At 39.6% G+C, this 22,315-nt stretch overlaps 1 protein-coding gene across 8 annotated transcripts in view; it reads right to left on the bottom strand.

Moving 5' to 3' along the window:
* WDFY3 (WD repeat and FYVE domain containing 3) overlaps positions 1–22,315 on the bottom strand; it is a 187,167-nt gene that overhangs the window by 7,864 nt on the left and 156,988 nt on the right. For 6 of the 8 annotated variants that reach the window (XM_074823816.1, XM_074823815.1, XM_074823818.1 and 3 more), the window contains 20 exons: positions 21,837–22,064; positions 20,924–20,977; positions 18,468–18,636; positions 18,088–18,251; positions 17,173–17,321; positions 16,779–16,899; positions 16,319–16,404; positions 15,878–15,958; positions 15,293–15,347; positions 14,820–14,939; positions 13,892–14,009; positions 12,623–12,729; positions 11,686–11,839; positions 9,056–9,147; positions 8,511–8,723; positions 5,662–5,809; positions 4,438–4,592; positions 3,834–3,992; positions 2,116–2,295; positions 819–1,001 (listed from right to left, as the gene is read on the bottom strand). In XM_074823816.1, the coding sequence (XP_074679917.1) occupies positions 819–1,001; positions 2,116–2,295; positions 3,834–3,992; positions 4,438–4,592; positions 5,662–5,809; positions 8,511–8,723; positions 9,056–9,147; positions 11,686–11,839; positions 12,623–12,729; positions 13,892–14,009; positions 14,820–14,939; positions 15,293–15,347; positions 15,878–15,958; positions 16,319–16,404; positions 16,779–16,899; positions 17,173–17,321; positions 18,088–18,251; positions 18,468–18,636; positions 20,924–20,977; positions 21,837–22,064 (2,736 nt within the window). Of the gene's footprint in view, positions 1–818; positions 1,002–2,115; positions 2,296–3,833; positions 3,993–4,437; positions 4,593–5,661; positions 5,810–8,510; positions 8,724–9,055; positions 9,148–11,685; positions 11,840–12,622; positions 12,730–13,891; positions 14,010–14,577; positions 14,666–14,819; positions 14,940–15,292; positions 15,348–15,877; positions 15,959–16,318; positions 16,405–16,778; positions 16,900–17,172; positions 17,322–18,087; positions 18,252–18,467; positions 18,637–20,923; positions 20,978–21,836; positions 22,065–22,315 lie in introns of those variants that run through there. The other 2 variants (XM_074823819.1, XR_012623209.1) reach the window with 2 other exon arrangements.

Below are 22,315 nucleotides of genomic sequence, written 5' to 3'. Positions count from 1 at the left end.
CAGGAGAGGCAGGTCACATCTCCATACTAACCCCTGGTTTTGGGGGCTAGACACGTAAGAGGACATCTGTGTTCATGTCTGAATCACAAGAGAACATGTCTTGGGCTGTTATTTAACATTTTAGCTGGTTAACTAAGATGTTAACTAACAGCACAAGAAACTGTTATTAAACTACTAGCAGCTAATAAACTGTAACAAAACCCACTCACATAGCAATCTGACCAGCAGACTTTGGTTAAGGCAGACCCCAGGACTGCACACAGCAACGTACTGGAAGTCGGGTCAGACTCACAGTGATCAGAGATGCCACGAAGTTCCTCTTTCCTTTCTACACAGCAAAATGAATTGTCTCGAGGTGTGTAGAACAAAAACGGTGAACAAAAACTACAATCTCCAGGCATGAAAGCTGGTGACCAAAATAAAGCAGGAAGGGAAATGGGTGTTGCTGACTATTGCTAGTTCCCACATCACAACGGGTGCATCGAAAAGGAGAAAGAAAACAGAGAGACTGCACAGGAATGACAGCTCACTGAAGGAGTTTTCCATGAATCTTCAATGTCCCTCTAACATGCGGACAGGATACAGTGCACCACCCTGTGCAGGAACGGCACAGCTGGTTCCAGAACCAAAAGCAGCCTGCACCGTCCACCCAGGCTGGATTCCCTCCTTCCTGCAGGACTCACTGTTCCGGTGGAGCACCCGAGCACAGCAGGACAGCTTTCGGTACCAGCCAGGGCACCGTGTTGGACAGACACGACTTCTCTAACTACTACTGAGGCATAATTTTATTTTTCCAAGCAGCGATTCCTGGTACTTACCCGGACAACTCCGTCCGAATGCCCCGTTACTATGACGTTCTGGGTATCCCACTCATTCATCTCTGACACAAAGCAACACATTATTTGCTGGCTTCGGCCAGTGAAAGTGTTTACACTTGCGGTGGGGCTGCCATTAATGCTCCATACGTGGATGTAAGTGCCAGCACATGATACGATATCCCCCTGCAAAGACAAACATGTCCATATTTCAATACAAGTCTCAGGTTTTCTTCAGCAAAAATATAAGCCGGGTTCATTTATAAGCTAAGTTCAGACACCAAGGCTGGCAATTTTCAGGGAGTTCTATTCAAGCTGAGTTTGGCCACCTAAAGAAATCTTTAGGACGATATCCATTTTTTTAAAATAGTACATAGAAAACCAGACTTAGTAGCAACCTATTTGTTGTATTTACAGCATGAGTAGACCAATTCCTCCACTTTTCACAGTGTAACAATCCAACAGCATATTTTCAGTACTTTCCCTGAGAAGTTTTCAAAGACTCTGCTCATGCTGACTCCACGCTTTTTCACAATCATGTACCACCTCAAATTTAATTTGCTTCCTTATTGGGAAAAGAGCAAGAGATGGTCCAAACTAGTGCAGAGGGGAAACAGGAGCTGCAGTCTGAAACACTGGCAACACTACAACCGCTGGACTACTTACTAGCAGCTAATAAACTGTGCCTCTTGTACCCCCTCCCTCAATCACAGCCCTGTTTTGTCTCGATTTCAACCACTACATCTGCTCCAGTTGCAACATGGACCATCCAGCCCTGATGGACCAGCTACGTAAAGTTTTAACTCAGGCAAATTCTTTGACGTGCATGGATAAATGATGGAGCTGGATAAATGGCAGCCTGGAACTTATAGGAGCAGACGAGCTTTTAGGAGACGTCTGTTTCTGCTACAATCGTCACTGTGGCTTCATTCACAGTATTCTGTGCTTCCTTTAAATTAAGTGTAAGAGAATAGAAGACAACCGAGATCACATATCAAAATCTTTTCTTCGCTCCTGTGGCAGGTTTGACAACCCACTTTGAAGGCCACACTAGCCATACTGCTGTCAGCACTGTTAATAAGCCCTTCCGAGATCAAGATGCTGTGATGGAATAAGCCCATGTGCATCTCTGGACCAAAGATGCAAATTATTCCCTAAACCATCTAATTAGTTTTCAGCTGAGTTATACAAGTTTTGCCAAACTAACAGGAGAGCCTAGTTTGTTTTTCTTCAGTTTTAACAATTTCTGACTCTTGCTACTGTTCCCACTGCACGTTGGTGAATGGTATTTGCTTCTTACCGTTAATTCATTTATACAGAGTGCTGAAACTGGAGCCCTGTGACCTCGAAGCTGTGTTAGAAAAGAGAGTTTATTCAAATCCCAGATGATGCAGGTGCGATCCCGTGACCCACTCACAATTATGTGATAAGCTAGAGATGCTGTTAAGCACGTGACAGTGTCAGTATGACCCAGTAACGCCTGCAAAACAAAAGTCAGGAGGAACAAGCTGCAATCAGGAGAGATCACAAAAATTACTACATTAAACCCACTTATCTGAAAAGATTCAGATGATGTAAACATGAATATGTTTACATATCAGAAGATGCAACTGACCTACAAGTATTTAGTTGGCAACTATTTTCATAATTGAACATGATAGGAGTAACATTTGTTTCCATTTAAAAAGAACTCTCACAAAACCAAATTTCAAGGGTCTAACATTATAGAGCCTTCTATTGAAATAAAAACCCCAAAATAAATTTCCAACCCATTCTGCATCAGTAGCCTATTTATAGGTCCAGTGTGTGTTCCAGGCTGCAGGTGAAATTACATTCTGAAAACAGAAATTCTTCGTAAGTACAAAATGGCTCCTGTATAAACTTCTGTTCATGTTTGAGAAAAGATAAAAAAGAAAGAATTGCAACCAAAAAGGGAAAGTCAATTGGAAGGAGCAGAAAATGACAAGCATCTACTTGTATTAGACACTGCTTTTAAATTTTAGGCTTTACCTAACCATTGTAACAGGAGACTGGAATACAGTCAGATTACTGCAGCTTACTCAACTACAAATCATTGGCTAAAGTACAGTAAAGTTTAATACACTGCCCTGAAATTCAAGATGCAGTGTTTTATCTTGCACTGTTCCTAAGTAAAACACTTTGGAAACACAGCTTTGGACAGTTGTTGGAGACTGCGCAAGGGAAACGATGAAATAATTCTCTGAATTTCTTCTCTTCAGTTTGAGTGTAATCTCTCCTCCAGAAAAAGTCCTGCTATTAAGATGCTAACATGAACAGTAATGCTTAACAACCTAGCTACCTGTAACAATGATACAGAGCTTTTAGGATATTTTGAGTTAGTTGGGGTTTTTTGCTTTGATTGTAGGTGGATTTTTTTTTTTTCCCCTTAGTAAACACACAAGACTTACTCTGCACTTAGCTGCAACTGACTTTAAAGCACAGGTGCTTGTTTGTTAAGATTAAAAGTTGGTGTTTTGAATTAACAAAGCAAGAACAACTTAAGGTGATCCTGAACAAGTATACTCTGCTCCACAAACACACCTGCCAGAAGAGCAAAGTTTTGCACAGAAGTGCAATTTAAATATATAATTATTTAAAGAAAAAAGTAATTAAAAAAATTAGAAAAGGAAAATGAACCTTTAAGCCGGTCTCCTTCACTGCCCTCCCTGACAGAGTTTTCAGATGGGGGTATTTTACATACAATGCTATAATAAAGCAGATGATTTCACAAAGCACACCTGTATCATTTTGTTAACATTGTTACCAAATTCCCCATCTCTCCAAAAAGCTCCTGGTGATTAACTATCATTAAAACCTATGGAATTTTAAAGACGCATTTTGCCCACTTTTAATGCAGATCAGTACCTCGACTATTCAGTTCTCCAAAGGCTGGCCGGACTCATGGTTTCACACCTTACTCTGTGAGCAATACCTCTTTCATAATTCCTTTGCTTTTGTAACACAGTTTACGTAAAAGGCAGACTTATTGTATTTTACCTGTTTTAGAGTGAGTGCTTTAGCTTTTTCTTTGGAGATGCCCATTTCCCACACGCACACCGCTGTGCTTGTTCCTCCAGTGATAACTAGTTTGGGGTTGGGGCAAATGGCACACAGTATCTGACCCCATTCTGACAAACATTCATAAACAATTACTGCCTAAAAATACAGAAAACAAAGAAGAATTACTTGCAAGAATTAGTGTTTGGTAGGGTAAAAATAAAAACCTGAGTGCCACCTTGCACGCTGGACCATTAGGTAACTAAGACACCCCTTATGGAGCTTTTCCTCAAACAGAAGCAATTCCAGCCTCTGCCATAAGATGCCTCCCGAGAGAACATGAGAGATGAGCTTTGGCTGCATAGATTTAATTCATTCATGTGTTGCATACCGGGTAAAAAATTATTATTATTATTATTAATCAGTTTATGTCATTCTGCTAGTGTTCTGATGAAGAGCACCAGATAGGGAGCAATAAAACACACGCAGTACAAGATTATTTCATTCACATGTGAAATATATTTCCATTGTTAAGATTTTTTCACTACTGAGTACTAATTGCTTTTGGTACATTCATCACTGAAACAAATTTCAGATTACAAACCTTGTCCGACTCGTAGGTACCCAGTCTACAGCTGAGGTCTGCATAGCCCCAGGCAAAAGTTTTATTCCACGTAGGTGGGATGAGAACCTTATTCTGTTCTACTGCCAGAATGCCTTTATCAGTACACACGATCTGTCCCACAGGCTCCTTGAGCTCTAGACAAGAAGATGGGGTTATATTTTATTGCTAGCACAGACAAATACTATCTCGTCCTCTTAAATACCTGATGCTCTGCAAAAGCAGGATGCCTGTATTTATTTGCTATGTTATACAAATACCTGTTTCTGCAAGGCTACGCATCACCAGGAGCGGTGAGAATCTGATCCCTGAGGATCACAAATAGCTCCTCTCTCACCTGTGATGCTGCACAAGGTGTTCTTCAGACAAGATGTCTGTGGTCATTAAAAGTGATTGTACCGTTTCTGGCAAAAGTACAAGTAAGTTCTCGGTATCGATTCCAACTTCTTGGCCGAGCATTCCCAGAGGCCACATTCCTGACTACAGCCCATGGTGACCCACCTGTTTTTCCCCAAGCTTTGTAAGTATATAACTAATGGTTGGACTGGATTATCTTCAAGGTCTTTTCCAACCTAGATGATTCTGTGATTCTGTGATATAGGTAAGTGCTTTCTAGTTTCCTGTTTTAGTGTAGCCCTGCTATGTCCTGGGTAGTAGTACGCCCTCCTCTCTTTAAAGCAGGCACAGACTCATTTAATCAACTAGGAAAGAAACCACTCTATATAGCATTTACCTGCCTCACAGGACAATTAACTTTTGTTCAGTCCAATGTCAGATATTAAGTCAAAAACCACCTTTTTTTGTCTCAGTGCAGCTACCAACACCACCCCTTCATGCCATTTCTCAGTATTTCTTGGCGCAATGATAAAGAATCCTTTTGCTATGAAAATCGCAAAAATTGAGGCCCAGAAGCAATGTACCCTGCATATTTACAATAAAACTTTAAAAAGGTGCTTCGGCCCGATTGTATCACTCTATTTTAAAAAAGGTATATTAAACTGGCACAGATTTGGTGCTTCCCAAGTACACTAGAGTAGCTAAGAACATAATCTTACAGCATTAGGATACATTAAATTTGTCTTTCTCCCAAAAGTGCAGGCATTAAGAACATTAGAACTAAGCAAAATATGGGAAAGGACAATCTTCCTGAAACTCTGAACGTTCTGGCAAAGAAACAGGAATAATTACTGTTATTTTACAGTTTACCTTTCACTGGGGCAAGAGATGGCCGCAGGTTGTCCAAATGATGGAAAAAGATCTTGTCACTTGTGGAACCAGGGGGCAGAGAGGTTCCCACAACCTCTCCATTCAGTCGGCTTCTAACACGCTTTGGTGGGTGTGGCTTTTTAAAGAGCTGAAATTCATCAAGAAATTATCATCAAAAATCACAGGTTTACAAGAGCACAAGCTTAAAAAGATCTCCAGTACGTCCTATTAACCTTCTAAAAAACTGGCGGGTCAGCAAATGTTACTTAACTGTTCTCAACATTCACTAATAACTTAGCGAAACCATTTCAGCAAGACTTCAATAAATAACACGGAATCCAACAAGGATATAACGAGCAAAGTATTTTTAAAGCTACCACCAGTAAGTAAAGCAAGTAAGTATCTCAAAGTTGATGCCTCAGGCTCTATCAAATTCTAACCTATGACAAACTGAAAGCTAAATTTTGGCTTTGAAACAAACTGTGTCCCACAAACAGCAGCTAAAGCTACCGAAGAACAGAGTCACGGCATGGCTGGGCATGTCACTGGGCCACGTATGACAGTCATGCACAAGAAACACACTGAGAACCTGATTAACTTCTGCCTAGCTCTTCATTAATGAGTGATTGAATTTCCATTTCACTGCTTCACTGACCATTCCTGGTATCTCAGAGAGTATTAAACAAGCTGATCATTGCTTCTAATAAGCCACGATTATCAATGACACACACTAAGGTTTATCATGTGATAAATTCATAATAAACATCTTAGATGGTAGATGCTATGTATTACAATATTGTAAATGACAAATATGAACATTGATATTTTGTAAGATTTCAATTACTCTTTCGCAGAGAGGCTATGAAAGGAGAACTGAAATTCCAAGGCTGAAAATTATTTTCCTTACAGCCCTTTGAGATGTGTTATCTGTTTGCCTATCGAAAGTAGAGGGAAGATGCATAAACCTGAGGTAGCTGAGCTATGAGCTGAGCTATGAGCATGCACACATGTTCCTACTGCTCACACCTACACTCTGAGTACCCGGGGTAACAACAGGCCTATGTGCCACAGCTCTCCCTGAACTACAGCATGCCTCCTGTCTGCTGGGCTATGAGAAGATGGAGAGAGAAGGCACATCATACAGTGTTCACAAGGACACCTGATCCCAAAAAACGCCAGTTCTGGCAAGAAAAAATAACCCCCTCCTTTCTCCTTTGAGTGACCATTCCTCTTGGTTATTCATTCTGCTCTGCCCTGCCAGGGCTGTGGCATCTCAGGACCCTCTGTCCTGAGAGCCCTCTTCCAAATGCAGCGTCAGCTCTGCAATGTTCTGCAGCACAACTTTTAAAAATGGAAAACAGGGCTACCAGGGGTGTTGCTGTTGGAAGAGATGGGATAAAGAAGATGTAGTCCTCGTGTTACATCTGCATGCAGCAAAGGTGTGAAGAAGCGCACAGCAGCCATGTCACTGAGATAGCCTGTCCTAATCCCCTCTGGAAAGTCACAGAGGGTGACAGCAAAACTCTACAGTTACCTAAAAATGTGCTCCAAGAGCACTCACCAACAAAAATGACTTAAGGAGTTTTGAGTTTCCCCGAGTTTCCTGCAGTCTAGCAAAGCGTCATGCCATTTCTGGTAGATCTCATCGTACGTTTGTACCTAAAAGGCGTCTGAAGATTGAGGCAGACCTTTGGACTGAGCTGCAGTGCTCTTCCATTGCCCTGCTCTCAGCCCCAGTCTTATCTGTTCATCTGCCTTGAGCTGGGCCGTGTCTGATTATCACCACAACCCAGTGACCGGTTATCACTCAACAGGAGAAAGCCCCACAGCCTCTACCTGTCTAGATTATTGAGAGAGAGTGAGGAAGGAAAAGGAGAAAAGCAGCTACAGAAGACAGATGAGCAGTTTTTAGCCTTCCTTCCAAGCAATGAGACACAGCCAGCCATTAGTGGGTCCCCACAGGAAATATCCTGTGGCTGTCCCGAAACACTAGGTGCTGCTCTAGCCTCGAGTTCTCAACACATGGATTGGGTTCCCAGTGAATTGCTGAAGGTATCTGTGGTTTCCACCAGATCTAGGATTGGAAAAATTCACCAATGACATTTAGAAGTTTCACTAGACAGCAAAGACATCCTAAAGAAATGTCTAATTATTAAAAAAAGAGAGAGAGAAACACTCAACCCCCCAAAAAACGTAAAAACCCACACAGTAAAACTTTAGATTTCATATTACATTTCATAATTTAATGTAATCTCTTAAAGAGAATACAAAATTTAAATCTGCACCAAAAACGTGTCTATATAGCTCCTTAACTACAGCCGTCCTACAAGAGTCAATCTACTTAATTTAAATTTTGAGGTTTCTTTCAACAGATTCTTCAAATAAAATATGTGGCCGTGCCCTACAGAACTCCAAGAGACTGGTGTAAAAAAAAAAAAAGAAAGCATAAGTTGTTATAGCAATTACTTTAATACAGGATAATTTAAAATACCTGAATGCTAGGCATTACTTTGAAGTTGCACTTACATTGCTCCCTTGTGACTCAGCAGCAGAACAAACTTTTTTTTTTGGATGCTGAATTGTAGAGTGGAGCCATAATTCATTTAGCCTTTATTTTAAGGGTACAAAGGGTCAAAAAAAAAGACATTTCTAATCTCACAAGCAAAGCCCAACGTTGATCTTCGTTGTGTTTATGATGGAAATGTAAATGATTTCACATCACTGGAAGAATATTTATGGAAAAACACTCCTAGGAAGTTCCACTCCTAAAACACTTTCCCATTCTCTATTAATGCATTTCAATTCGAGTGTTATCTGGCAAATAAGAATTCTACGAAGGGTATATATACCTGCTTTGGTATCTGTCCAAAGTTATTAATGAATCCTATAGTAGCTGTCTCTTTTAATGGATCATTGATGTTATATATGTCCACTTGTCCCTCATAGAAGAGATGGTGAAAGACATTTACAGCTTCTACTGCAGCAGGGCCTTGCTGTTTATAGCCAAAGATCAAGTCAATCCACTCATGCAGATGTGCACTCACAAAGTCACATTCCAGAGCCTGAAATTCAAAGGGCGTGCATTAAAACTAGTCGTATCAGTCACTGGTCGAGTCTACTACACCCGCCACAAAGAAAAATGCAGAATATATTTTGACATATTCCCGTTACGTTTTGATAAAGCTTTTCATTGAAAAGTTCATTTTCAATGTACTCTTTAGGCAAAAATGAAGGGGAAGAAACGCCGGTTCTACAGATCTTTGCAACAATTAGCCAACAGCCCAGAACTGACAGACTGGCTAGTAGCTGTAACTGCACAAATCGAGCTGAGATTAATACGCAGTGGAAAGGCCCAACGGATGTTTTCTACTGTCATTATTAAAATGCAAATTACCTCCCGATGAACTCTGATAAATTCACGAGGATCTCCTTTTGCCCATGGGGGGAGTATTACATCACCAAGTTTAGTGCCATTTTGTTTGCAACCTATAAAAAAAAAAAAAAAAAAAAGGGAAAATTTGGAGAGAAGTGCTGCAACTGCAGTGTAACAGCAATGGTGAAAAAAAAATATTAAAAAAAATTGAATTCTAACACCTTTCCTTCATAAAGCAAGCCATTTCAGTCTTTTCTTTAAAACTATGTCATTTTTAAATGTCAGACAATAAAACATGAAAAATTCTGCTTCAGTTGTTCATGTAAGGTTGCTCGCAGGGGGAAGAATTCAAATATTCCTTGTTAAGACTTTTGAAGATGATGACAGAGCTTCAGCACACTCTCTTCAAAACAAACATTACCGTTCTAGCTAGAGGTGTTGATTAGATTACTCCTCCTCAGTCTTCACAACTTCATAATACAGAGTCTGAACTTAAAACCTTTATGTTTCCCCATCAAGTGCTCTTGGAACATGATTATTTTTGAATTTTTTGATATTATTTGATTATTTTGTCTTTATTTTTCTATTTAAGTAAATTTCTGCTTTTCTCTCCCCGTCATGGGAAAGACCCATTTGCAGTACATCAAAGTTAATGAAAACAGCCAATAAAATAGCCTTCTGCAATCACTGCACAACCAGAAACTTGTTATGTCAGTTTAGCTTGCACCTAAGCAGCCAACCCTGCTACCAGGAACTGGTACCACAGCAGCTGTCCATTTTGCACCCAGAGGAATCAGCACAGCAAGGTTCATTTTCTTACTTTTTTTCAACTTCCTTGCTCTTATTCTATGAGGAAAACTGGAATAAGTGTGCTAGCCCCAATTTAAGAGAGGACATAATTTCCTGTATTTGGCATCTGTTTAGCATGCATATAGCAATGGCATGTCAGTGGAGTATATTTTGAAGAAAATAAATCCCAGCACGAGACAGTGTAACAGTGAAGTGTACTGAGAAGCCTTGGTGGAACAGTATTTCATCCCAGGATTTTTTTTTTTCATAATACAAACATTCTGTATCAAAGAAATGAATTACTGTTTTACCCATGAGAACAGCTACACCTCACAGGGGTACAGGCTAAATATTCATTTCCTACCAGGGAACAGCTAACTGGTATCCCCCACAAGCTTCACACCCAAGGACACTGGTGATTCCTCTGGGCATGGTCTGGCCACATACATTGATCTGGGTCCCAGATAGCCCCCTTCCCTCTCTGAAGATTAAATGGTGGCATGTTGTGATTACTAAAAATGTATTTGTTAAGATCTCCCAGTTATATTCTCGCTTTGTCGCTTGTTTCCAAAAGACAATTCCACGTTTCCTCTTAGCTGAGAGGAACACCCAACAAATTTCTAAGTTTACAGGGGTACACAAGTACTAAGTACATAGCTCCAACAGAAACATTGCTTGCATCAGCAGACTTTGAATCTTCCTCTCTTTTTATCTGGGGGGAAGGGGAGCAGGATTGCTTCGAATTTGCACAACCAAAAGTATCACACAGTGTTTGACAGCTGTTCCTAACAAAACCTTTTTTACTCTTGTTCCAAATGGTCAATGAAGAATTTCTAGGAGTCTGATGGTCACAGTCCAAAATTATCAGATACAGAGCTAAGCAGACAAGACCTCCACATTTTTCCAGTAATGGCCATACCCTTCTGCGTGATATATACCTGGGAGAGGTTTTGCAGGGTGTTCTTTTGGCTTTGTTTATGTTTTTGTAAGGTTGTGCTTCCAATCTCTTACAATACATTTTGAAGAAAGCATTTTAGGCCATTAAAACCTACGATTTGATTAATCTTTATTATTGCTATTAGATTCACAGCACAGAGCTCAGAAAATAAGAGCTTAATGCCACTGTTAAGAGTGACATACATACCAAGGAACATGTATCTCCTATGGCCAACAGGTGTGAAATTTGACTCCTGTTGAATAATCACCCTCACAAAACCTAACTGCGACATTTCGTCTTAAAGTATTCCTAAAGGTTTTGTTGAAGTCCTAGAAGTGAAGACTGTCAAGCAGATTTTGCAAAGCTTAAAAAAATATGCAAAAAAAGATGCTGAACACCATCACAGAGTAGCAAGTTATACAGAGGAAAATGCAAACCAGAGAAACACCACGTAAAAGATGATTACCTGTGCATTTTGAACTGGTAAAAAAATCACAAAAATCAACTAAGCCATGCCGCTTCAAACAAAAATAATTTTTGGGTAGTTCAGTGTCTTGTTCAGCAATTCTCAGAACAAGCTTTGCATTAACTGCTTAAAATGAACACTCAGTGCTTGAGAAAATATCTTAAGTCTGCCAAATCTGAAAAAATAAACCTGAGGTGTCACAGAGGAAGTAACAATTCCTGCTGCACTCTTCCTGATAAAACAATGAGTTCTAAATCATTCAGACTTTCAAATATAATACTGAATAAACATGTAGTATCAGGAAATACCAGAAGTAGTCCTGCTTATGCTTTCATGTCAAAATGTGCAAGTCGTGTATCATTGTCTCATGCAGTTAAACTGATCTTTTTCTGCCCGTATTATAACACTTTCCTCATGTTGGACTGTCTGGCCCGGCTCTCACAAGCCCCTTCTGCCTACCTAGGTCAAAATTGTTGGAATTGAGCAGGAACTCGGGGAGGTAGAAGAACTCTGGGATGAGCTCCTTCACGTCTGCCATGTTGTGCTTTGAGGCTGAATACCAAGCCTCCCGGACGCTGTGAAACATTCGGTCAGCCAGGTCAAAGTGACCGCCCTGCGGGACAGAGCGAGAAGCACGTCAGCATCGGAGTACCTCAGCACAGCAGATTTTGACAAGGCAGCAAATCAGAATATCCTCTGCCTAATACAGGCACCACAGAACGTAGCACGTTTCTTCCTCTAACACAACAGATTTAAACAACTGCATTACTTTTTGGTACACACCAATAGCAAACATAAAGCACTGAGATACAGATATACAGAATTTTAAGAAAGGAGTCATCTAGTCCTATTTCAAAGTTTAGTCTCTTCCAGAGAAACACAAATCTTCTTCTCTGATGGCTTCTGTCTAGGAAAATAGTTGACGCGTAATGTTACAAACCCCACTACCCATCAAACTGGCAAACACTTCCAGGCTCTGCAAACATTTGTTTATTTTAACACAGTACTAAAATAGCTCTCAGACATAGTGTTTTAAAATAACAATCTTTCAACACCTCCAGCACAGAACTAAACAACTGGCATATGATTCTTTCAACAACAGACAAATAAAGCATGACGAGCGAAGTATTTTTCACAATAAAACTTGCTTTGTTTTTTGTCTGCTGATATTTTGTTCTGCATACTTTTAGAAAAACGTTCAAAATACAAGAAAGAAATGTGAATTCCATTACATCTTTTACAAAGAAACATCAAAAACCTCCCAGGCAACAATAACTCTGCTAAAAATATTTATTCTACCATATTTGATGAAAACAAAGCCAATTAATTGACTTTTCACTTAGGTCTCAAATGTACAGCAGAATAGAAACACAAGGTGAGGTGATGCAATTTTTACCTGTAACCGTAAGAAAATCTGAGTAAAAGGCTCCATCCGGACAAGATAGGAAGCCACTATCATGGCCGATGAATAGTGGGTCCCATAGTGATAAGCTGGGGTTTCCCCTGCAGAAGATTAAAAATCATAAATACAGAACAAATAAAGCAGTTAGGTGACAGAATCAGTACTAACTGAAAAAAAAAATAGTGCTGCATTTTAATTACTCTTGACCTTCGACACATTTAAAATTGGAATTTGTAATTTTCATTCTTGAGAATCTGAAAGCTTTATGTTTTGTCACGGCCACCACTTGAGTTTTGGCTGCAGTCCAGTAGCTCTAATTCAATGGGCTTCTGCAGAGCAATACTGAATGGTTAGTCATTTTTTATTTTAACTAATTGAAATGTTGCAGCGCAGCTATGGTGATTTCTACTGAAGAAACAGTTTAGTTTTTTTTACCTTTAGCCTTATTGGTTACTGTGGAATTAAAGGCTTGGTCAGAAATACATCTCAGAATTGTTGGCTACAGATTTTGTACAGCTTTTACTTCCTTAATTTCCTGGCAAAAACTCTGCATAAATACACTTAGAACATACTGATTCACTTGTAGAAATGAACATCTTTGCCACCTGCTGTTGTTTGATACAGAACAGCACCACAGTAGTTAAACAGGGTTGTGTCTTCAATAAAAGCACATGAGAAGAAATGTATCATATAATAGCTGCCTTGCCAAACACACAAGTTTTATTTTCAATATATAAGGAAGCTCTAAAATCAAGAATATGTAACTGAATTGCATCTCATTCTGAGGTTTTTTTTAGCTAAGAAAATGCCTTTTTCCTTAGCAAAAACCCGATGTATTAAGATAAGAAATGGAAAAGCTGGAGTACTGCTAATGCAGAAGTATTCCCATGCCTTTGTACAACTTATTTTCTTGCAGCAGCACTCAAGCTGTTTTAGCAGAGTCAGCTGGTTGTGCACTTCACATGCCTGCCCGTTCCAGCCTTTAGACAATGTCAAACTGTTCTGAATGTGCAACCCTTTTGTCTTTATTTTTACATATAAACAAGAGCTGTCATTTGGATTTAAAACAAACAATGCAGCAAGAAAACCAACACCCCTTTGCTCTAATTTAGTATTTGTGGGAGAGTCCCTAAAAGCCAGGGTAGAGTTCTGCATATCCACATCCAGACCTCTTGACCCGTAATACAAAAATCTGTGAGTTGCTCCCATCCTGTAGCAGGCACCTGTCCCTCTGCTCTTCCTGCAGGATGTGTCATTACTTACCATTGGGGTCTTCCCAGTCTTTGTATCGTTTCTTGTACTGGGCTAACCTGTCTTCTGTTTGAGCTCCCATGGGCTTGGCTAGGTTTCTGAATGTCTTGGGATTTGTAAGATCCAGTTCCTTTAAAAATAAAACAGACACCAATTTTATAAAAAAAGTCCAAAACCCAAACAAACCCTTTCAACACCGCCGATTACCATATTTAATATCGCATACCTCCTAGGCCTGTCATCTTTGTTTTCTACACACACAGCAGGTGCAATGTTGGATATGCTTAAAACAGTCCTCCAGTCTGATCTAAGAGAGTGAGTGGTTTTTATTTTAAGTCACATCTGGACTCCTGATAATTTTTGCCCTGTTCGCCTCATCCTGTTCCCCACTTGCCCCTTAATTCTGTTCCTGAATACTTGACATGCACCCTAACAATATTGTATGTTATGGTCTGGCTGGTAGCAACAGCTGCCCACAAAAGCATTAATAGGATGTTTTATCTTTTTCAAAAGCAAATTCTTCACTGTGGGGCCAGATTTCATAGTAGCCCCTACCAGTCTTCTGGACAAGCATGCCTTCCCTGTGGGTGTAACATCTTTCAGGATAGTCAGTGGAAAGCTAATGCAAAGACTTATAGGAACTCCTGCAACACGGAGAGGCAACTGCCTTAGAACAGGCTACGTATCCTGGCCCTCACCTGAGCAGAGTCCAACAACATCCATCAAATCTGCACAGGCAAGGACCTGCCTGCATGGGACAGCCAAGAATCTCCAATATCCAACCTGCTGTGAAGTGGGAGGAACATTACAAAATAGGTGGAATCCAACAACTGGAGATGAAACCTCGGTTTTACTAAAGCAGTATGAGCCAGGTGTAATATTTGCAAAACCTCCAACATATAAAAAATTACTGACAAGAGTGACGAGATATTTTACTTACCTCTGAATCATAGTCTGCGAGGATCCAGGGAAAGACAGGGTACTGCATGAGATCATTGTAGGATCTGCCCGCCAGAGTGTTTAAGTGCATCAGGTACTGGAAGTTACTGATTTCTCCTCTCTTAAGGAAGACAGATAACAGCACTGTAAAGTGTTCACCTTACAACAACCAAACGTCTAAGCTGCCAGACTGTCAGTGTTCAGCTCTCCCCCAACATATGAAACTTAACTTCAATGTTACGATGCTCACTCTACTACAGTCCCTCCCCCTGTATCTTCAATGGTAGAACCATTTCCTATTTGATGATCATATGATGAAATACTACATACTAAAATGCTGAGATACACTTTCTATAGTATTATATTCCATCCATTCAGGTAAGAGGATGCAACTTATATGCACTGACTTATTACGTATCACTACAAAACATGAAATTTAATTAAAAAAAAACACCCCGAAATTTTCATACTTACTTCCCATCTTTGAGTAACAGATTTTTCTCCCACTAAAGTGCTAAGCAAGCCAGACCTAATGGGAAGAAGGAAGCACATGTTCTGAGTCACATTTTCACAAGACAATCCAAAGTTTTAAGATTAAAACTTGTAAATTGTTACAATTAGAAAAACAGAGCTTTGTTCCTTTTTGCTTTAGCAGTGCCTTTTTTTATTTCTAAACACATACTGTTAAAATTATGCACATTAATTATGCAATTCAGTGCAATCACAAACATATCTAAGAGGCTGCCCATGAGGAAAATATCTTTGACAACTTGGACAAATCTAATGGCTTTGGCACTCCAAATCCTTTCAGAACACACCTGTATACCAGTCACATTAATCCTGATAGCATATATTAATTAGTAAGAAGATAAACCAATGCTGCCAATGATATTAGTACATTTCAGATAAAGGGAGCACAACATCACCAGTTACGTATTTTGGTAATGCCCAATTTTAAATTGAGGTTGCAGTACTCTCCAGTGAATCCTAACCTTAATGCAAGCAGCATTTATTTGAAACTGATGAGCTACAGAGCTTGTGAGGAACAGAATCACCTACCCTTGTTCTACGCTGGTGTTTGGTCTCTGCCCAGACACTGACTCTGAACTGTCCGTTAGGGATGGCACCACAGCCAAAAACCTGCACCAGCAGTTAAAAGGAGATTAAGATTAGTGTTTCTGTCCTTGGTATGTCTTCTCCTTAGAAACAGAGTGCATTTAGCACAGTTAGAGACTTCATTTTGAGCAGCTACGTAACATCTTTAACAAAACCAGAATGACTTTTCTCACTGAAGGCATCCCGCAGGTTTTGCACGTGGGCATTAGTGCTTCCTGGTGGCTTTTTCGGGCAGCACTAAGTTGCTCTTAGGTTATCTGCTGCCTAACACCCATCAGTCTCTCAATCTGCGTCTGGTTGTTAGGTCACTGGAGGCTCAAATACGGCTCAACAAAAAATATTTGCAAATATTCAGATTAAATGCTCTAACTTATTTTACAATACCTTTGATAAACTTTGTTTCTAATCCCTTTCTGGAAAGCTAGAAGATAGTTCCGTCCGTCTCCTGAGAAAACTTCAATTGCAATTGGCTGAAAACGAAGAGGACAAAGCCATGTCAACACTAACACATTTGCTCATCACCTCTGAAGGTCAGGTGTGCACCAGTTAAGTCATACTGTACTACATTTGATACCAAATTATGGTGAAGCAGACTTTGCTTAGCGCGGTCAGATGTTTTATTTTCAAAACACTAAAATGGACTAATACACCCAATAAACTAAACTGTGGTAAGCCAAATGTTCAAACGAGGATGCCCAATTTAAGTACTTCAATTTCAACACAGTGAATAGCTTCACTTTTTGAACACTATTCAGTTAAGGATTTATTTTACTTTTAAAAAATGACAACATCGTCTAAAAATTGCAAAGTTGGCTCCTCGATCCAAATACAGCATCCAGGTTACCTGCAAAAGGTATCTCCTTTTATGTACTTCCTTGATATCTTCATATGCAAATATGCTGCATGTTCTTTTGAGTTGACTCGGACCTTGCCTTGCTCCCCTAGGTATGATTGGCTCATGCATCCTGTAAATGAGCATAAACAGGCAAGAGAGAAGTGATTAAAAAGAAGATACATTAAAAGAATGATTCTCCTAATTCATATGAGAGACCAGTTACAGAAACAGGTGATTTTCACAACATTCCATACTACATTGAGCAATTTGTGAGCACAAAGGAAACTGCTCCTGAGGTCTTTCTTAATCTGACATTATTTTGGAGTTGTCTCCTCAAAAATCTCATTAAATACTTCTTGTTCAGCTATTAAAGCCTGAGGAAACTCTCTATTAATCTACTCACTTTGGAGGCAGTGTCTCAATATCCCGTATTTCTCTGGTGGCTGTCATGGTAAATCCATCGATGACATAGAAGTGCTCCTTCCCGAAGAGGAGCAGCCCTTCGCTGGTGTCGAGGCCCTGAACCCGAGCGCAGCGGTACATGTGCTGGATCTGTAATGAAAAGCAGACACTTAGCAAAAGCAGGTTAATGAGATCAGGCTCAGACCCTTGCTTTGTTAGAACAAGCCCCAGACACTGCTTTAACACTTTGCGGATACCACAAAAATTCTGCTATTTTCCCCCTTAATGAGAGATATACCTAATGCCTGCAATTAGCAATTGGTAAGGGAGTTAAATAAAGCCTCCTCTATATGATATAGATTTATATAGTTACCAACTTATCCACTCGCACCATGCCTCTTGAGCATATTTTAGACCCTATAGCCCACTCGACTATGATCACAAACATATTTACTGGTATACTTCAGATGGACAAAGCCTGAGATACCAAATACGCAGCACGGTCGTTCAACACTGTTCTTGTGGATAAAATGCTAGTTATCATGGTTTTTCATTCTAATTAAGGGAATAATTAAGTTCATTATTTATATTTTCAACATGTATTTTTGTCTGGACTCATTACGCTGACAGGATAACAATCCAAGCATGGGATAGCTCGTAGCTTTCATTTCAGGACAGGTTCTTCTTTCCCTATCAGGCAGGAGGAAAGAGAAAGAACGTTTCCAGTACAGAGTTTTCAGCTCAGGATCTCTTTGAACCAGAGCACGCATTTGGTTTCAAGGAAGAAGCCGATGAAATATCAAGCAAATTCAGCTGCAGATCAGAGAAGGTACTGAGGACGTTTACTCACGCTTGCAACATGTAATGAAGAAATTCCAATACAGTAAGTGCTTAGTGTATCTGAAGTACATGGTACCTTCTCTCCTTCTTCAAGAAGTCGAAGCAAAGTTGTATTGTCAGTCTTCTCATCTTCATCAATTGAGCTCCCCTCAACAATTTGATCCTGCGATTGGTCCTGGTTCTCATCATCTCCTCCGTCAGGAGCAGAGCGAGAGCGTTTCAAGGGAGGCTTCACCAGGCCTGGAAAAGAAGAACAGAGATAGATAAATAAAAACCTGACACACAAAAATTTCACTTTGCAAAACCTACTGAACACTGAAATGCTTGATATGATGCTAAGACCGAAAAACAAGAGTTCTACATGAACCTTATGCTTATCTTAATGTAAATGCATGAGAAGATACAAAGGCAGATAAATTCAAAGAAAACAGTTCAGGACAGAACAAATGTTCTCACCTTTGACTCTTGCAATAGTGTCCTCCCCGTGTTCTGGCTCCTGCTGAGTTGTTTCACCCACCGTGTTCTCTTCTATAGCATCCTGAAAGACCGCAGGGTTTCCAGAAGCCAGGCGCATGTAGTACTCCTTACTGTCATAACTTATAGCCCTTCGGTAACGAGCAGGTTTCTTAGAAATAATTGAAGAAATTGCTTCATCAGTCAAGTCCTCACTCACTTCAGCGAATGTGTTTCAGGAATACTGTGTGCATGCCCATCAAGTGTTTTGTACGTGCTCAGTCATTCACCAACACATACAGAAACAGAGACTCCTCAGTAGATCTAATCTGTCAGATAATTTGCCACTCACGTAACAATGGAGTTGCAGAAATGCCGGCAGTTAGACCTACAACACGGGCAATAAGAAGTGCGGCCACTATGTTATGAACTGTCACAACAGGCTGCGATACTTGTGCTTAAGATCGATAGATCAGATGGCCATTTTATCATCTTTTGTAACTCCCTCCAACATGTGCAGCTTATTCGTTAACAAGCTGACTTTGTTAGGCAAACTGCCTCAAGGAAAGATACAGATATGTGGAAGTTGATATGAACTAAAAGCAGTCAGGGACCAGCTTTAAGGCTCAGAAATTCTTCATTAATTCAATTGTTTCTTTTTTAGTAAAGATTCTGATAGTTTCTGGGCAGAAGACTGGCACAAGCGCATCCATTTAACTAAAGTAATTCTTCAAGCACTGTTTTTACCTTTGGGTGACAACAACAGATTATGATACATTTCACTGTGGTGGTGTGGTGGTTTTTTGGTTTTGGGGTTTTTGGTTTGGGTTGGTTTTGTTGAGGGTTTTTTTTGTGGGTTTTTTTGGTTGGTTCTTTTTTTAATGTCCGTCCTATCCCCCACCCCAGGCTAATTCTTACGTTCCTCACTTGATTAGAGGTAACATTCAAAATAGAAGTAAGAACTAAATGAGGACAATAAATATGTCAGAACGACCACAGGAGATACAGGTGAAGATAGAAGAGGTATTAAAGTGCCAAGAGACTTTCCAAAATTAAAACACACTGATGCACATGGATGGATGAAAACCCATTGATTTTTACTGCAGTTGAAAATTTTCTTCCCCAACTACTGTTGAACTCCACCCTCAAACTCTAGAAAGCTTTGTGAACGTGTTCAGTTCTCCACCACAAATAATTTTTTTTTTGTTTGGTAGCATTATTTCCCATGAATTTTGAAATTAGTTTTGGATAATTACAAAATATTATTATTATAAATTCAGTCCAATGCTTTACATTATGTAGAATTGTAGAATACCACTGACATTTCAGCCAAGACTTTCCCTTGTCCACTTTTATATTAGTAACTAGAAATACATAAAATGTGGTAACTTTCTGGGGGGAGTCCATCTGTATGATAGTATAGCGGGAAACTAAATGACCCATAAAATCAAACTAGCTTTACTACAAGTGGATGCTCGGGATGATGAAGAGATTAAATGAGTAACACAGAGATTTATTATTTCAGGTTAAAATGGCCGCCCCCAAAATAAAAAATTGAAGGCACTTGCTCACTTATGTGCAACTAAGTCTTCACTCCTTTATCACCACAAAAATGTCACTTAAATGATGCTTAAAACCTCTGTGGAAACAACTTATGTATGGCCTAAAAAGAGAAATCCTAACTAGCACTGCTAACATGAAGAAAGGAAAACAGTAACAATTTCTATTAGGTATTCTGTATAATAGAATTACTTTTGTTTATATGAATTAGTTTATTGTTGAATGTAATTCAAAATGAGTGAAGGCAAATTACACATTGTACTTAGTGATGGGCAAGACAAAATGTAAGTAACAGAGAAGCAGCATCATACTGAAATGCTTGCAGAGCAGCCACTTCCAAACAAGTCTGTTACCTTCAAGGCAGGATTCGTATTTTTTAAACAAATGTGTGTATTTCACTAATAGTAAAAATGAGAAGTCACCTAAGACAAAATTAATCTGGGCTCCTACAAACGTAGGCCTGTTACAGCCCATTACAGTCAAAAAGGAGAAAAACTGCTCACCAGATCCTCTCTTAGAAATAAACACTTACTGTCCCAGTAAGTGCTTCCAAGTGATCATGTTGCCCATTACTAAACATGTTCCACTGACCATTAGTTCAGATCCCAAAGCCACAACACTTCACACAGTGAGAACAGTGATAGCACAGCCCAACAAAGCCTGTTAGTGTGCAGCAAAGAAGGGAAGATCTACAGAAAGTTTTATTAGGTGAAGGTTGAGGAGAGCACAGTAACATCATCTAACATGATTACTGAAAAAACCTTTAGGCCTGGAAATATTTACTGACAGAGCAAGTTGAAAGCCAAACGTAGAAGCCTTGTTAAGATTGCCTAACATGCAGGAGGAAAAAAAGTTGTATTTATTTTACATTCTTTCAGTCAGCGTACTTGTTTCTTTACCTTTTGAGGAATGGTATCATCAGATGTCTCAGGAAGTCTACTTGAGAAGTCAGACTGAAAACAGGGCATCAATTATATAAGCATCAGAGAAAGAACACTTTTGAGAACAATGTATGATGGCATGTTCTCCACTTTGTGTGAATTAGACCATTGCTACAGCTATTGTGTGTCAGACTGCAAGCAGACAAACATACCTAACGGTTCAAAACTGGTTGAATGTTACTTTTTGTTTGCTTGTTTTAAGTACTTTGACACTCGTGCTTAATTTAAGGAAAAAAAAGTCCTGCATGCATACATGCATGCTTAAAAAGAAACAATAAAGACTGCTCCATTTCTTAAAAATGGTGTTCCAAAATGAACAGGAACTAACTGCCAAGCTTTCAAAGGCCATGTGCATTTTTGCTACACAGCCCACGTTCATATTTGTGGATAGATGAAAGTACATTTCACAAATGCACCCAAACCAAGGTCTGCAGCCTGTTTGGTTTTTCCCCCCCCTTTTTTTTTTTTTTCTTTTCTTTTTTCCTTTCCCCAGACCACTGGTTACCACATAGCATAAAGCTAAGAACTCAAACTGAAACCTCCCATAGTTCTGGTACTTCTCAGCCTCTAAAGGCTCGTGAAGATGCTTCTGCTGCTCACTGGCATGATCACTTAGCTGATGCAAGCACACTTCATCTTATGTTGCAATTGCTAGTATTTGAGTTCACCTAGTTTTGAGTAGAGTGATTCAGTCCCTTCCTTAAATATATTATGAGGAACAACTGGACCTTACCCACCATTTAGGACGTACCAACAGAATACCACATAATACCAACAGAGTAAAACATGTTTCTTAAGAAAATATTATGGAAAAAATAGGGATTTTACAACAGGGGATAAAATCACTCATCGCAAAATCTTGAACACTTACCAGCAAGTTCGTTTCTTGCTCAGCTTCAGGCATGTAGGGATACTGAATATAAAACATGTCATTTCGCACCATCTTTTTCCTCATTCTGCAGGGACCCTCAGTCATCTCCAACATCCACTTGTCAAGATGGGAGCCAATGGGGGGACCCCACAGCCCTCGCTCTCGTAGCAACTCGTATTCAATCTGAGACCACTCTTCTGTCACATATTTTAATGCATTCTGCTGACGCTGAATACAAAGACATTTGTATATGCATCAGGACTGATGCTTTTAAGTCTATCTCATGTGAGCAGAGACATTTTCACTACGTTACAGAAAAACACGTAATAATTCATAATTCTAGTAGCATCTTCTAGTACGCCTTAAAGAGATTTCTGGTGTCAGTTACTAATAAAGTGGGGTTCATACTGTAATCTCAACAAAATAGAAAAAAAAGAAGGTAAAAGCTCTGCTTTTTGTTTGTATTATTAATTGAATGT

Source organism: Strix aluco, chromosome 4 (assembly GCF_031877795.1).
Source record: "Strix aluco isolate bStrAlu1 chromosome 4, bStrAlu1.hap1, whole genome shotgun sequence".
Taxonomy (NCBI): Eukaryota; Metazoa; Chordata; class Aves; order Strigiformes; family Strigidae; genus Strix; species Strix aluco.
The sequence above is the reverse complement of the archived record's forward strand: the minus strand, read 5'-3'. Positions and strand labels throughout refer to the sequence as shown.